This window comes from Leopardus geoffroyi, chromosome E2 (assembly GCF_018350155.1).
Source record: "Leopardus geoffroyi isolate Oge1 chromosome E2, O.geoffroyi_Oge1_pat1.0, whole genome shotgun sequence".
NCBI classification, from domain to species: domain Eukaryota; kingdom Metazoa; phylum Chordata; class Mammalia; order Carnivora; family Felidae; genus Leopardus; species Leopardus geoffroyi.
This window is the reverse complement of record NC_059335.1, coordinates 1,124,668-1,139,893: the sequence shown is the minus strand read 5'-3', so window position 1 is coordinate 1,139,893 and position 15,226 is coordinate 1,124,668. Positions and strand designations below refer to the sequence as shown.

General features: G+C 50.6%; 2 protein-coding genes across 4 annotated transcripts in view; one reads left to right on the top strand and one right to left on the bottom strand.

Annotated features, from left to right (window-relative positions):
* Window positions 1-15,226, top strand: part of LOC123577872 (zinc finger protein 304-like) — a 573,883-nt gene that overhangs the window by 541,824 nt on the left and 16,833 nt on the right. The gene's annotated exons all lie outside the window — the stretch shown is intronic.
* Window positions 7,352-14,075, bottom strand: LOC123577899 (zinc finger protein 154-like). 2 transcript variants are annotated; one of them, XM_045440305.1, is made up of 3 exons: window positions 13,829-14,075; window positions 10,827-10,953; window positions 7,352-9,504 (listed from the first exon to the last, which is right to left on the bottom strand). In XM_045440305.1, the coding sequence occupies exons 1-3, from the start codon at window positions 13,859-13,861 to the stop codon at window positions 8,132-8,134; spliced, it is 1,533 nt and encodes a 510-aa protein (XP_045296261.1). In that variant the 5' UTR covers window positions 13,862-14,075; the 3' UTR covers window positions 7,352-8,131. The 2 variants fall into 2 exon arrangements, with proteins under 2 accessions (XP_045296261.1, XP_045296262.1); XM_045440306.1 differs by having other exon boundaries at window positions 10,827-10,948; window positions 13,829-14,054.

Sequence of the window (15,226 nt, the reverse complement as noted above, 5' to 3'; positions counted from 1 at the left end):
CATAAAAGATTATTGTGAGTTTCTATATTCCTTTAGAATATAAGGGTCAGATATTGCTGCCAGGGACCATCAGGAACACACTAATCTTACCAGCTCTTTTAACTATAGTCCAACCCTTTGGCCTTAATTTGAAGTGTAGCCATTGTCTTTTTATAATTTTCATGACCATCAAAGAAAGTGGGCCATTCATCTTGATGGGTTAAACTATTGCCAGTGTTATAATACAGCCTTTTGGATTTCCTGCTAACTCAGCTTCACCAAGGAATACATTCACTGAAGTTATGCCAGTTCCTACTGGAATCCCAGTCACAAAATACAGAATGTCACTACATTAAAAAAGTGCATGCGGGGCGCCTGGGTGGCGCAGTCGGTTAAGCGTCCGACTTCAGCCAGGTCACGATCTCGCGGTCCGTGAGTTCGAGCCCCGCGTCGGGCTCTGGGCTGATGGCTCAGAGCCTGGAGCCTGCTTCTGATTCTGTGTCTCCCTCTCTCTCTGCCCCTCCCCCGTTCATGCTCTGTCTCTCTCTGTCCCCCCAAAAATAAATAAACGTTGAAAAAAATTAAAAAAAAAAAAAAAAAAAGTGCATGTTGTAGGGACACCTGGGTGACTCAGTCGGCCAAGCCTCTGAATTCAGCTCAGGTCATGATCTCCTGGTTCATGAGTTCGAGCCCTGTGCCAGGCTCTGTGTTGACAGCTTGGAGCCTGGAGCCTGTTTCGGATTCTGTGTCTCCCTCTCTCTCTGCCCCTCCCCCACTCGCACTCTGTCTCTGTCTCTCAAAAGTAAATAAACATTAAAAAAAAAAAAAAAGATAAGGGGCACTTGGGTGACTCGGTTAAGCGTCCAACTTTGGCCCAGGTCATGATCTCACAGTTCATGGGGTCAAGCCCCGTGTCAGGCTCTGTGCTGACAGCTCAGAGCCTCGAGCATGCTTTAGATTCTGTGTCTCCCTCTCTCTCTGCCCCTCCCCTGCTCGTTCTCTGTCACTCTCTGTCTCTCAAAAATAAATAAACGTTAAAAAATTTAAAAATCTATCCCAAATACATCGTAGCTTTGGCATAATTTTAAAAAATAGTTTATCTAGTACAGAGCCTGTAAGCATACATCTATACAAATTATTACAAAATGTAAATTAATATAACTGCTGGAAGGTCGACTGGGTGAATATGATAAAGTACACCCAGTGGAAGACCAGGTCTCAAAGCTCAAGGAAACATTCCTTGAGAATATATTTTTATGTCTGGAATGAATACTGTGCAGTGACTTACTAAGTGTAGAGTGTTGGGAAGAATATTCCAAAGAGAAAGTAGGTGAGAAGGGATCATGCTTGTCTAGACCTAGAAGTCAAGGCCATGGTTCAGAATCACAGCTTAACAATTTTGGGGTTTTGTTTGTTTGTTGGTTTGTTTTTGGTAAAACAACTATGAGCATGATTCTGTTTGTCAGGGTAAAGAGCTCATCCCTTGTAAAGCATGACAAAATTAATACTTCCCTTTCTGTTACGCTATGTTAAGACAAATCATTTCTTTAATATCCTATAGTATCAGTAAGCAGACTTTTGAAATGTATTATAGTCTTCATTTCTTCTTAAGCCTTAAATTTTCCATATTTTTATGTCCTTTTCAGATCAGGTCTTTAAATTTATTCCAACCATGTTTTTGCATCTCTAGGTTCAATCAAAGATGGAGAGATTGATTCTGTAGTATGTGTGTAGAGCACAAGAATGAATGATTCACAAAGTTTTCCCAGATGGTATTTGAGAAGTCATTGACAATGCCACAGATTTCTTTTAAAGTTTTTTTATTATTATTATTTTAAAATGTTTTATTTATTTTTGAGAGTAAGACACAGCACAAGCAGGGGAGGGGCAGAGAGAGAGGGAGAAACAGAATCCGAAGTGGGCTCCAGGCTCTGAGCTGTTAGCACAGGGCTTGAACACGTGAACTGTGAGATCATGACCTGAGCTGATGTCGGCCACTTCCCAGGCACCCCTATTTATTTTTTATTCTCAAGTTAGTTAACATACAGTGTAGTTTTGGCTTCAGGAGTAGAAACCAGTGATTCAACACTTACATATAACACCCAGTGCTCATCCCAGCAAGTGTCCTTCTTTTTTTTTTAATTTTTTTTTTTCAACGTTTATTTATTTCTGGGACAGAGAGAGACAGAGCATGAACGGGGGAGGGGCAGAGAGAGAGGGAGACACAGAATCGGAAACAGGCTCCAGGCTCTGAGCCATCAGCCCAGAGCCTGATGCGGGGCTTGAACTCATGAACTGTGAGATCATGACCTGAGCCAAAGTCAGACGCTTAACTGACTGACCCACCCAGGCGCCCCAAGAACATATTTGCCAGATTTAAAAAATGTGTTGTCTGATGGCTGTTGGGACTAGAACCTGTTGAAAATACATCCTCCATGAGTTCTTCTGCATTAAGTGTAATGTCTAAGTAACGTACCGGTATATGTGAGGACAGATCATACAAAAATGGGTATGAAATGATAAGTAATGGTGGAAGACTGGGGAAGCTTCATTTTGCTTCATTACACAGTGTTTTCCTGTTTGGTGTATGGTTGCATATCGCCAGAAGAAATGATAAAATGTGGCTTGGTCCGTTCAGACTGCTGTAAGAAATTTTCACAGACGGGGTAGCTTATACACAACATAATTTATTTCTCACAGTCTTGGAGACTGGATGTTGGAGACCACGGTGCCAGCATGGTGGGGCCAGGGCTCTCCTTGGGGTGCTGACGTTTTCTGCGTCCTCAACATGGTGGAAGGGGCCATGGGTCTCTCTGCAGCCTCCCATAGAGCACTGATCCCATTCAGGAGGGCTCCACCCTCGTGACTTAAGCACCTCCCAAAGGCCTCACCCCCTAAGACCATCACCTTTCTATGCTGTAGGATTTCAGCATATGAAATTTGGGGGAACACAAAGATTCAAACCCATAGCAGTGCCATTGTGTCGGTAATTTTATCTTTTCAGAAGGAAGAAATCAAAAGGGTAACAGGGTACTTGTGGATTTGGCCTAGCGTGTAAGAAACTGGAAGTCGCCTCTCCATCCTAACAAGGAAAAAGCTGAACAAACTAACAAACTCTTCTTCGGTTCCAAAAACAACTGTGGTCACAGGGAAAACTGCTGTGCCCCGGTTGAGACCAGCAGATACAGAGATCACAATATACTGAAGCAGAAATGCACATGTGGAATCAGTGGGAGCCCGTGCAGGGGTAGGGAGACTGAAATGTGCTTGCCCAATTGCTGGAGTCTCAGTGGAAACGAGCCTGAGAGAGAAAAGTTCCTGGGGAACCCAGCCCTGGGGAGAGCTCCCACACACTTGTAGAGTTCTACCTGATTCTCGCAGTGAGTATCCCGTGATGTTCTGTGATCTTCTGTGACAGGAGAAGATCCTGTGCTCCAACAGCAGAAAGGAAAAGAAACCATTTTCCTCTTCTTTTTCTTTGAATGTTACCTGTTTTCTTTGTGTGTTCATTTGTTTGCTTTTTTAAGTAAGCCCTGTGTCCCAGGTGGGGCTTGAGCTCATGAGCCTGAGATCGAGAGCCACGTGCTCTACTGACGCAGCCAGCCAGATTCCCCCAAAGAAACCATCTTCAAATATGCCAAAGCATGGTTCTCTGCAAAGTCTGCTTGCAGAAAAAACGGTTTGTTTTGATTTGAGGCAAATTAATGCTCTGAGACTGAATTTGTCTTTATTTAACAGAGGTTCACGGTGGGAATTTCACAAGCTAGTGACATACGAGGTAATCTCTTAATAAGCCAAGGAAGAAAATAACATATCCAAATCAACAGTCAATTAATCACACTATCGTAGCAGGCAGAAGGAGATGAAAGGAGTAACGTCCACATGTAGTGGAGGCAAAACTTGTTCTGAGTTAGTACTATAGAGAGACGGCAAACCCATAGCTGATGTCCAGCCGCCAGCGCAAAGGGAAGTCCCCTGTTCCTAGAACACGTTGCTAGGGAACGATGATGCCAGTGTTGATGGGCTAGTGGATCTCCTTCCAGGGCCACTGTGGTCTTCCCCACTGGTGTAAAAGAGTGGCCTTTACTATGGCAGGAGCGAATGCCCTAAGGTCTTTGGAGAGCTATTCAGATGAGCAGTTAGCCTTGCCCAACCCAGCACTCTGGGATGGTCTTCACCAACTCTCAGGAGTTTTGGTCTAAATGGCCCTTAGCCATATTTGCTCCTTCCTATGTTTTTATTGCGAAGTCCCGGCAGGAACCCTCAGCACCTGGGCTACTGAGTTGTTATTGGTGAGAAGAGATGAGTTGGTGACGTCTTGATGCAAGTAACCTCATTCTTTTGTCAAAACACGTGACTTCTAAAAACAGATTCATTTTCGTCATCAACGAATGGCTCTAAATCATACCGAACCAATATGCACACTATCTGAGCAGAGCCTAAGTTGCTCAGGATTTACCAGAGCCTAGGTGAACAGAGGGAAGGGAAATCTACCTACCTCCAGGCCACTCGATCCATCCTGTCCCAGCCAAGGTGTGGGGGGACACTGACAAGGCACAGTGCAGAAGCACAAGCTCACTATAAGACTTGAGACCTCTATTTTATGTCAGTAAATTCATTCCATAAAAGAAAATAACTCTTTGGGGCACTTGGGTGGCTCAGCCGTTAAGCTTCCGACTTCAGCTCAGGTCAGTATCTCATAGCTTGTGAGTTTGAGCCCCATGTCAGGCTCTGGGCTGACAGCTCAGAGCCAGGAGACTGCTTCCAAATCTGTGTCCTCCGCTCTCTATGCTCGTTCCATGCTCATGCTGTGTCTCTCTGTCTCTCAAAAATAAATAAACATTAAAAATTTTTTAAAAATAATAAAATAAATCTTTAACCTACAAACAAAACCTCTTAATGTCACAAACTGTGAAGATCCACTCATAAGGAACTCAAAGGTTAAAGAGGAAATTTCTGTGCCGAACAAATCATAACACACTTCCAGGCATAAAACAAGACAAAACCAAACAGACCCCTAGTCACAGACGACGTAACAGTCCCCTTCTCCCCACACTAACGCCGCTCCTGTCTACACCAGTCCCATTCATGGAGTACTTCACACATAGACCTCAAGACAATATCACAAGGCGTGATGAATGTAAAAAGTCTGCAGAGACCAAGCAAGCCTTCGAACCAGGCTCACACTAGACAGGGATGTAGAAGTGGGAGACTAGGAATTTAATGTTGTTGTTGTTGTTGTTGAGACAGAGAGAGACAGAGCATGAGCAGGGAAGGGGCAGAGAGAGAGGGACACACAGAATCCGAAGCAGGCTCCAGGCTCTGAGCTGTCAGCACAGACCCGACGCGGGGCCCGAACTCACAAACCGTGAGATCATGACCTGAGCCCAAGTCGGACACTTAACCGACTGAGCCACCCAGGCGCCCCAGGAGACTAGGAATTTAAAACAATTGTGATTAAGATGCTAAGGGCTGTACTGGATAAATTAGACAGCATGCAAGAACAGACGGGTTATGTAAACTGAGATGGAAATTCCAAACGAACAACCCTCCCACCCCCACCCCAAAAAACAAATACTAGAGATCAAAAGTGTAACAGAAATGAAGAATGCTCTGGTGGGCTTATCAGTAGACTGCACGTAGCTAACCAAGAATCTGACTTGAAGATATCTCAGAAAAACCTCCAAAACTGGGAAAAAACAAACAGAAAAGCCTGGAAGAGAAAACAGATGACACAGCTGTAGGACAACCACAGAAGCTGTCAATTACCAGTTCCAGGAATAATAGAACAAAGAGATACAGGACAGAAGAAACTGAATCAAGAATTTCAATTGAATCCAAATTGCATCAGTCTTGAAACTGAATCAGTCTCTTTTTGGAATGCTTTCCAAACAGAACGTAGCACCCTAAAATAGCTTCACTGATGCTCTCTCCTCAGTATTTAAAGAAGAAATTGTACCAATTCTCTACAATCTCTTCAGAGGGAGAGGCAGAGGGAATGAGCCCCAACTCCTAAGAGGCTAGCATTACCCCAGTACCCAAACCAAACAAAGCTGTGACAACGAAGAAAACTATAGACCCAGTCTCTCATGAAGACAGATGCAAACATCCTCACCGGGATGCCACCACACAGCTGTTAGAGTGAGGAACGGGAATGCTGACGACAGCGCATGCCGGTGAGGATGGGGGACAACGTGAACTCTCATTCCTTGCTGGTGACAACAGCACAGCCACTTTGGAAGACGCTTGGGGGGTTTCTTTCAGAACTAAAGTTACTCTTACCATACAACCTGGCAACTGTGCTCCTTCGTATTTACCCAATGGAGTTGAGAACAGGACCACTCGGGGCGCGTGGGTGGCTCAGTCGGTTGAGCTTCCGACTTCGGCTCAGGTCATGATCTCACGGTCTGTGAGTTCAAGCCCCATGTGGGGCTCTGTGCTGACAGCTCAGAGCCTGGAGCTGCTTCGGATTCTGTGTCTCCCACTCTCTCTCTGCCCCTCCCCCGTTCATGCTCTGTCTCTCTCGGTCTCAAAAATAAATAAACATTAAAGAAAACTAAAAAAAGAAAGAAAGAAAACAGGGCCACTCAAATATCTGCCAGTAATGGTTTCTAGCATCTTATTCAAAATTGCCAAAACTTGGAAGCAATCAAGATGTCTCCTTAGTGGGTGAATGGAACACATTGATATGTGCAGACAAGGATATTATCTAGTTATGAAAAGCAATAAACTATCATGCCATGAAAAGACATGGAGGGATCTTAAAGTGCATATTAAGTGCGTAAGTGAAAACAGACATCTGAAGAGGCTTCATACTGGGGGCGCCTGGGTGGCTGAGTTGATGGAGAGTCTGATTTCAGCTCAGGTCATGATCTCACAGTTCGTGGGTTCAAGCCCCACTGTGAGGCTCTGTGCTGACAGCTCGGAGCCTGGAGCCTGCTTCAGATTCTGTGTCTCACTCTCTTTCTGCCCCTCCCCCATTCACGTACACGCGCTCTCTCTCTCTCTCTCTCTCAAAAATAAATTAAAAAAACAATAAAAATAAAGAGGATTCATATTGTTGGATTCCAGCTATATGGCATTGTGAAAAGGGCAACATTATTTACAGAATAAAGGATCAATGGTTCCTGAGCAATCTTCGGATTGAAACTCTGACCCTACAAAATATCCTGGCATCCAACTATAAATTAGGATCACAGAGTCTTTCAGCCTTCCCTTAAAGTCTTCAAGCAGCCATACAAACTAAACTCTGACTGGAGAGCCACCTTCTGCCGTCACACTGTCCCTTCTAAGGCACACGAATCTGTTCACATGCTCATGCTAGCAAACACAGTTAACTTCATGCACGCACACAGTGAATGGATCCCCACGATTAACAGTGACTTAAACAGTAAGACCTTTATTATGGTACAAACAAGAGCAATGGGAGGGTGACTGCTGGGTTGGTGACTTGGGAGGCTGGGATTTCCATCTCTAGAGTCACGAGGACAATAACAGCCCGGAGACATGCAGTCCACCTTTTCAATGCACCAACAGTCCTCTAGGCCAAAACTGGGTGAGATCCATGCCCTACCTCCTCAGAGAGGAAAAGTGGGGAAGGAGCAATACTGGGGCTGTTCATGGTCATCTGGGACCTGCCCTGCCACTGGAGCATGGCCCTGGGCAGGTTCACAACGTGCACTGCAGCTGCCACATCCCTGGGGTTCCTGTGGATGTTTAGATGTATGAGGTTCAACACAGGCAAATGGCACCTTCCGAAAGGCTCTCCTCCAGCGCTGTCACACTGAACACCTAAATGCTGTATACCTGCACATTTCAGGTAGGTCTCCCATTTGCAATTTGTCATCTCCGATGAGGTAAGTCCTTTGGCTGAAGGCTTTCTCGCAGTCACTGCATTTCTAAGGCCATTCTTCAGCGTGAGTTCTCTGGAGTGCACCGAGGCTAGACTTCAGTCAGCCCCTTCTCCCATCGGCCACATTCCCGGGCCTTCATCTGACGTGACATTGTGGTGTTTTAGGAGCTTGGACACGGACGTTAATATTTCCCACCTTCAAAACTCATAAAGCCTTTTTCCTGGTGTGAGTATTTGAACGGTCACTGAAATGGAAGACACGGGTAAACGTTTCCCAAATTCACCGTACTCCTCAAGCCCTTACCCGGTGTGCACTTTCCGGTGCTTAATGAGGCTGGAGCTATGGCTAAAGGACTTCCCACATTCGCTGCACTCATAAGGCCTTTCTCCAGTGTGAACTCTCCTGTGTTTAACGAGGCTAGAGTTCTGAGTAAAGGATTTTCCACATTCAGCGCACTCGTAAGGCCTCGATCCAGTGTGTACTCTCTGGTGTTTTAGGAGACTGGAACTGTAAGTAAAGAATTTCCCACATTCGCTGCACTCGTAAGGCCTCTCTCCAGTGTGAACTCTCCGATGTTGAAGAAGCGCAGAGCTTTGGCTGAAGGATTTCTCACATTCGCTGCACTTATAAGGCCTTTCTCCGCTGTGGACTCTTCGGTGTTCGATGAGGCTGGAATTCTGAGTAAAGGATTTTCCGCATTCGCTGCACTCGTAGGGCCTTGATCCTGAGTGAACTCTCTGGTGTTTTATGAGGCTGGAGTGGTAGGTAAAGAACTTGCCACATTCGCTGCACTCGTAAGGCCTCTCTCCAGTGTGCACGCTCCGGTGTTGAAGGAGCGCAGAGCTCTCGCTGAAGGACTTCCCGCATTCGCTGCACTCGTACGGCCGTTCTCCAGTGTGAATTCTCCGGTGTTTAATGAGGTTGGACTTGTTGCTAAATAATTTCCCACATTCGTCACACTCGTGAGGCCTTGCTCCAGTGTGAACCCTCCGGTGTTGAATGAGGCTGGAGCTTTGCCTAAAGGACTTCCCACATTGCCCACACTCATAAGGCTTTTCCCCAGTGTGCACTCTCCAGTGGTCACTGAGGCTGTAGCTTTTGCTAAAAGATTTCCCACATTCACTGCACATGAAGCATCTCTCTCTGCTGAGGTGTCTCTGGTGACGAACAAGGGTGTGTCTGCAAGTGAGGTCCTTGGCGCCCTCTCCCGAGGTGCACGGAGTTCTCCTTCCGCGAGAGGCCGCCCCGCACTCAGCTCTCCTGTCTGACTTCTCCCTGGTGTGTGTGGCCCGATCCTGGAGGAATCTCGAGCTCACAACCTCGCCACAGGAAAAGGGCTTCCCGGACACACAGAATGTGTAGTCCTTCCAAGAAGAGGCTCCGCCCCTGTTGCTCCCGACGCATTTCTCTCCAGTGCGCTGCTGCTGGTGCGCAAGGTCTGTGTCGAAATACCCCTGCTTGTCACACGCCCCCATCTTGTGCAGTTTCTGTCCACCAGGCGTCGCGTGGTGCTCGGTCGAATGTAAAAGTTCCCTCAAGTCCGGGACACACACCTCCCGAGGGGGGGCCTTCTGGGAGGACACAGCCGCCTTGGAAGTCCTGCCCCGTGACACTCCTTGTACAGAAACGCTCTGCTCGGGTGCCTCCTCGTCCCCTGCTCCATGCCAGCAGCCTGAAAGCAGGAAATGCTGGTGAAGCGCGGGCTGACTTTGACGGGAGGGAGGCTCGTACACGAGCTACCAATGTGAGGCCCACAAACCCGGGAACCCATGCACGGGCCTGTCTGCAGGACCACAGGGTTGGCGGAGGTGGAGGACGGGGCTGCTTAGCAGTAGTGGGTACAAAGAACACTGAATGAGAGAGGCCTTCCGAGATGAAGGCCAAGCAAGCGGCGGGACAGAGAGGAGGCACAAGGTCTACAACTCAGTCCTCTGCAAACAGCTTTCCAAAGGAATTTATCGTGGTGACACCAATGCCGTGCAGAAGGGTGTGTCAAGGCTCAAGGAAACAGGACTGTGACAGGGCAGGTGGTGTTCAGGGACGGCTTAAGAACACGGCCACACCTCATGACAGAATACACAGCGGCCACTGTGCAGAGTGCTGCAGGTGGAGTGGTGAGAAAAACCGGTGCCATATGGAGCCCAGAGCTGTGACGCTCACCCCGGGCTGGAAGTGAGAGTAGAAGTGACAAGTAACAGGGGTGACATTCGGCAAAGCGCCATAAAAGGGCAAGGAAGGCCAGAAATGAAGTACGGCCACTGGCTTCAAAGTACTAGTCAAAGAGATTAGGCTTTGGGGGCAATCTGAACCCAACACTGACGTCGTCTTCCTCCAGGTGCCACTCTGCAGGGCCTGGCTGCCTCTGAGCCATCCTGTGGGTGGGTCACCGGACCTACTGTGACCCACCACAGGCTCCCCGATCCAGCCCCACTCCCACCACGAGCAAGGATATGGCACCTTCGTGATACAGGTACTAAGGAGAAGGAGCGGACCTGTGAGTGGCCACCAGCAGCCTAGAACAGCCCAGCGCATGACAGCCTATGGGAAAGAGAACTAAAGAGTCCCCGGACAACTCTGGAAGGGGGTCTCGTGAGAACAGCCCGTGGTCCGTGGAAGCAGTAACTCTGGCGGAGAAAGCAATTGCGGGCACAGGCAGGCACGGCGAAGTGTCAGCTAGAGAAGGCAGCTGACCTGGAGCATGCAGATGCCTTGCACGTGGACGAAGTCACCCAGGCAGGAGGAGGGTAGTGAAGCTGGTGTCCGTTAGGTCCACCGCGAGACTCCACCCCCTTCCCTGCACGTCAGCAGGAAAGCCGGTCCCACTCCAGGAAGGAGGGCAGTGCACAGACCCCAGCCTTACCTACTACAGCACCCACCCAGGGAACTGGGGAAGGAAGCAGTGCTCGTGGTCCCAAAGTAAAGACAGACTGCTGCCAGGGACATGGGGAGGGCAGAGACTAGCCCAGGGCACAGGGGTGGGTTCGAGGGTCTTACCCAAGGAGGTTATATGGGCCAAGGTCTCCAGCATCACATCCTGGTACAGACATCTCTGAGCCTCGTCCAGGAGACCCCATTCCTCCCCGGAGAAGTACACGGCCACGTCTTCAAAGGTCACCCTGCCCTGGCATGATGGGGACAGATGAAACCACAAAAAGCCCCTTTCCCCAGATCCACAATCCCTTCCCCCACCCACCCCTAATCCATGCCCATCCTCCCCCATTCTCCCAATTCAGAGGAGGACCCAGGCCCCAGTGCTGGCAGCCAAGGCGCTCTTCCCTCCTCATGGGCCCACTGATCACAGGGTTCTGCCGACACAAGAGGCACGTGGACAAGTACGATTCCGAGTGGTGGACCTGGCAGAGAGGTTCCACCCACTCACGCCAGGCTATTCTTCTGTGGCGGCCACGGTCACATAAGTCTCGATACCAGGTCCCCAGGCCATCAGGCGTATTCCCTCCCTAACTACACACAATTCTGGAAACTGGATCTCACAACCCCATGCCCATGGTCAACACCGCCTCAGTGTCCCACGCCGCAGAAAGGTCTCCGGCCTCCCCATATGTGACTTGTATTGTAATCACTTCCTCTTCATCCCACTGGTGAGGGCGGGCGTCCCATCTTAGGGCAATGAGATGACTAAACACACGGCACCCGACCCCGTACAGAGGAGACGGACAGCACTTTATTACCCACAGGTATTCACCGCCTGGGAGAGGAGGACACTGCACCCAGACGGGCCCAGAGCCTGGTTGTTGTGTTCTGAAAGAGCGAACAACCAGGAGCTGAGGGATGCAGGCTTCATTGGCTAGAGAGGGTGGGGTGCCTCCTGCTTTGCCAGAGGACGTGATTGGCCCGTCTGAGTCCCTCCACGGGCTGGCTGGCAGGGAACTGAAACCCACACGAAGGGCTAAGAGGCACACGCACCTTCGAGGAGAAGGCTGTGTGGTCCGGAAGGCCGTGTGGCACACACAGAGATGGGGCGTCACGGGGTCTTCGCTCTTGGCCTCACACCACAGTGAACACCAGCTTCCAGAGCGTGCTCGGTAGAGACAAACAGGATTCGACGCCACTCTAGACCTGCCGTGGTTGCCACTATTGGTGGCGGCCCCAAGATCCGTATGTGCAGGCCACCCTGCCTCAGACTGGCAGGACCTAGTGTCTGTCACAGGTGACCAGGTCAGCAGGTCACAGGCGACCTTACCCTCCAGCATGAACGAACCCTCCCCCCTCGCCCCGGCCGCACCAAAGTCCTCACACATCCTGGCAGAGTTCGCAGAGTGGAGAAGCTCCACGGGCTCAGGCCTGACTGTCGTCCTCTTGCTCTTGTCGCTCCTCAGCCTCTGCATCCCTCTCGCGTCTACTCTTCTGCCAGAAACCGCGGCCACCTGCCCGCGCCTCCTGTCCCCACGCACTCTCCCTTCCCGGCCATTACCTCCCTCATCTCTCAAGTCACACCATCACCCAAGTATCGAGCCCGAACTCCCTTTCTCCCCCCTGCTTCCTGGCACCATAATCGCTTTACCAGCATAACCAGAAGACTGCTCCTCGCAGATGTGACCCCCAGCTCACTCGCCTGGGCCCACACAGCAGCCACGATATTTGTAGAGGTCTCCCTTCTGAACCCCTCCCCAGATTTCCGGAGCTGTGTGCTGGCTGCCTACTTAATGCGTCCACGCAGTGCTCCCTAAACATCTCCCGCCCACACATCACTCAAACTACCAGCTTCCTCATCTCCGTTGGCTGAGCTTCATCCCCACGTCCATGTGAACAGAACCCTGGAAATATCCCCGAATCCTCGTCTCACCCCGTGACAGGGTGAAACATTAGAAAATAGAGTTGTCACTTCTTAAAACACACATCCCGACTCCAACGACCTGTAAGCCAGGGCCCCGGTCCAATAACCCTCACCGAGACTATGACAGTAGCCTCCTCCCTGAACCCGCAGTCTACACTTCATGCCATAGCGGGGTGGATCCCATGAGGCCCTTGGTGATGTCACGTCCCTGCTCACATCCAAGCTTCCCATTCCCACCACAAGAGACACCCAACTTCTCAGGCGGTCGTTCCGGTCCTGACTCCCGTGCCCCTGCTCCTTGTTCCCAACCGAAACAAAGGGACCGCTCGTTTCCTGAATAGTTCCGGCTGGGTGTTAACTCCAGCGTGGGCACACCTCGCTACCAGGTCCTGGGACCACCGTCCCCACACCGATTCCCACAAACGGAAACACCTTCGTGTAACTCCTGGCACGGGCCTGGGGTTTCTCCAGGGTCTCCAGACCCCAAACTTGCGGAATGGCACCTAAGAGTCCCGGGGACACGACAATCCCGGACAAGGGGGCGGGGGGCGGGGCCAATGAGGGACTGGGGCCCCGCCCACCTGTTCGTGTCGGTTCCAAAAAACGCCCCTGCGGCCCCGGGACATGGGGGCGTGTCCAGCCTTGGACGCGGGAGGCCACGGCGGCTTCCAGGGATCAAGGCTCCCCAAACTTTTTTTTTTTTTTTTTTTCAACGTTTATTTATTTTTGGGACAGAGAGAGACAGAGCATGAACGGGGGAGGGGCAGAGAGAGAGGGAGACACAGAATCGGAAACAGGCTCCAGGCTCTGAGCCATCAGCCCAGAGCTCGACGCGGGGCTCGAACTCACGGACCGCGAGATCGTGACCTGGCTGAAGTCGGACGCTTAACAGACTGCGCCACCCAGGCGCCCCAAGGCTCCCCGAACTCTTGCCGGCCCTGAAGACTACGACTCGGCTCGGCTGGCAGTTCAGCCTCTGTGCCTCAGTGCTCTGCATCGCCCCTCTTTACGTGCCCCTCCCCTGCAGCCCGCTCCCGCACCCCGTCACGCCGGCGCTGAGACACGGGGCCCCCGCCCGCGAGCGCCTTCCCGGCCCGGACACCGGACCTGGGCCGCAGGGACGCGAGCAGGCGCCCCGCGTTCGGGCCTCGAGGGTCTGGGTGGGGGAGGGCGGGGAGGGCTCTTGGGGCCGCGCGGTTACCTCAGCCGGGTCCCTGGGCGCGGCCACCGCCATCGGACTCTGTGGGTGGGCGGTGGTCACCCGGGCGGGCGGTCCCTGTCCCTCTCGGGTCGGGGTAGCCCGGGAGACGTGGCGACCCCGACCCTTAACGGTTCAGCAGGGTTGGCGCCTCCTCTCGCACCTTCTTGGGCCCGTTATGTCAGTGTGGAAGCGGAACTCCAGAAGCTGTTACCAGGTGAGCAAAACTAAGAGCGCCAACATGGCCGCCCTCAGGTGACAGTCGCCACGTGCCGCCCCTTGGTATTGTCTACACGGAAGTCTCTCCTCTCGCTCTCACTGGAGGACGACGCAGCCCCTTGGCTCAGGGCTTTCTGGATCAAGTAGTCTCCACAATTCCATTGCGGCGGACAGGGGCCTCTTGCAGTAAGGAGCCAAGGTCTGCTTGGAGGGGCGAAGGGAAAAGGCACACACGGGCAGGCTCCCCTCCCGTTTGACAGAATGTAACCATGTCCGTGTGCACGGCTCTCTGCCGCTGATCACCCAAGTGCTTGGAGACTTATTTCAGACCCAGAAAAGCGCAGAATGCTCCTCGAGGCTGAGAATATTGTTGGTGATGCTCCCAAAGGCTACAAAGCAAAGAAACACATCGTGCTATTGAGTGTTTTAGACACAAAATGTGTCCACGCCTAGTGGAAAGTAATAAACAGTATCTTATTTCAGTTCAATTGTGTGCACTCCAGAGCATTAAGTTCCCTTGGTCAAGAGAGAAAATACTCCAGATTGTGCCACATTAGTACAGATAAGAGGAAGGATGTTGAGCCGCCAGAATCCCAAGTACACAGATGTGACTGTCTCTCGTTGCATAGTATTTAGTTAGGACACTGTACACTTTTTTTTTTTTTTTTTTTTTTTTTTACTAGATCCAGGCCTTGGCAGGAACGAGAATCCTTTTCAGTTGGTTTGGCAAGAATCTCCCCTCCTGAATATCTGATCACCATTGATACCTGATTAAATTTCCTCGATCCTCGGCATCACACAGGTGATCTCTCATTATAGTGACCTGCTTACAGCTAGTATCTTTTAGGTCAGTTTAGGAGGAATTTCCCTAATCTAGTAATTTTTTTTTAATGTTTATTTTATTTTTGAGACGGAGACAGACAGAGCATGAACGGGGGAGGGTCAGAGAGAGAGGGAGACACAGAATCTGAACAGGCTCCAGGCTCTGAGCTGTTAGCACAGAGCCTGACGCGGGGCTCAAACTCACGGACCACGCGATCATGACCTGAGCCAAAGTCGGGCGCTTAATCAACTGAGCCACCAAGGCGCCCCTTAATGTAGTGATTTTCTATCACTCACCCTCCCACACACACCTGAACCGTGCTCTTTGGCATAAATACCAACTTTTAAAACAATGTGAAG

Bases quoted from the DNA above. Each gene is read 5' to 3' on its own strand.
- LOC123577899 (XM_045440305.1), bottom strand. From the start codon at position 13,861: ATGGCGGTGGCCGCGCCCAGGGACCCGGCTGAG. The intron at 10,954-13,828 runs GTAACCGCGCGG...CCATCATGCCAG, and splicing joins CGCCCAGGGACCCGGCTGAG to GGCAGGGTGACCTTTGAAGA. The intron at 9,505-10,826 runs GTAAGACCCTCG...TCCTGCTTTCAG, and splicing joins GGCCCATATAACCTCCTTGG to GCTGCTGGCATGGAGCAGGG.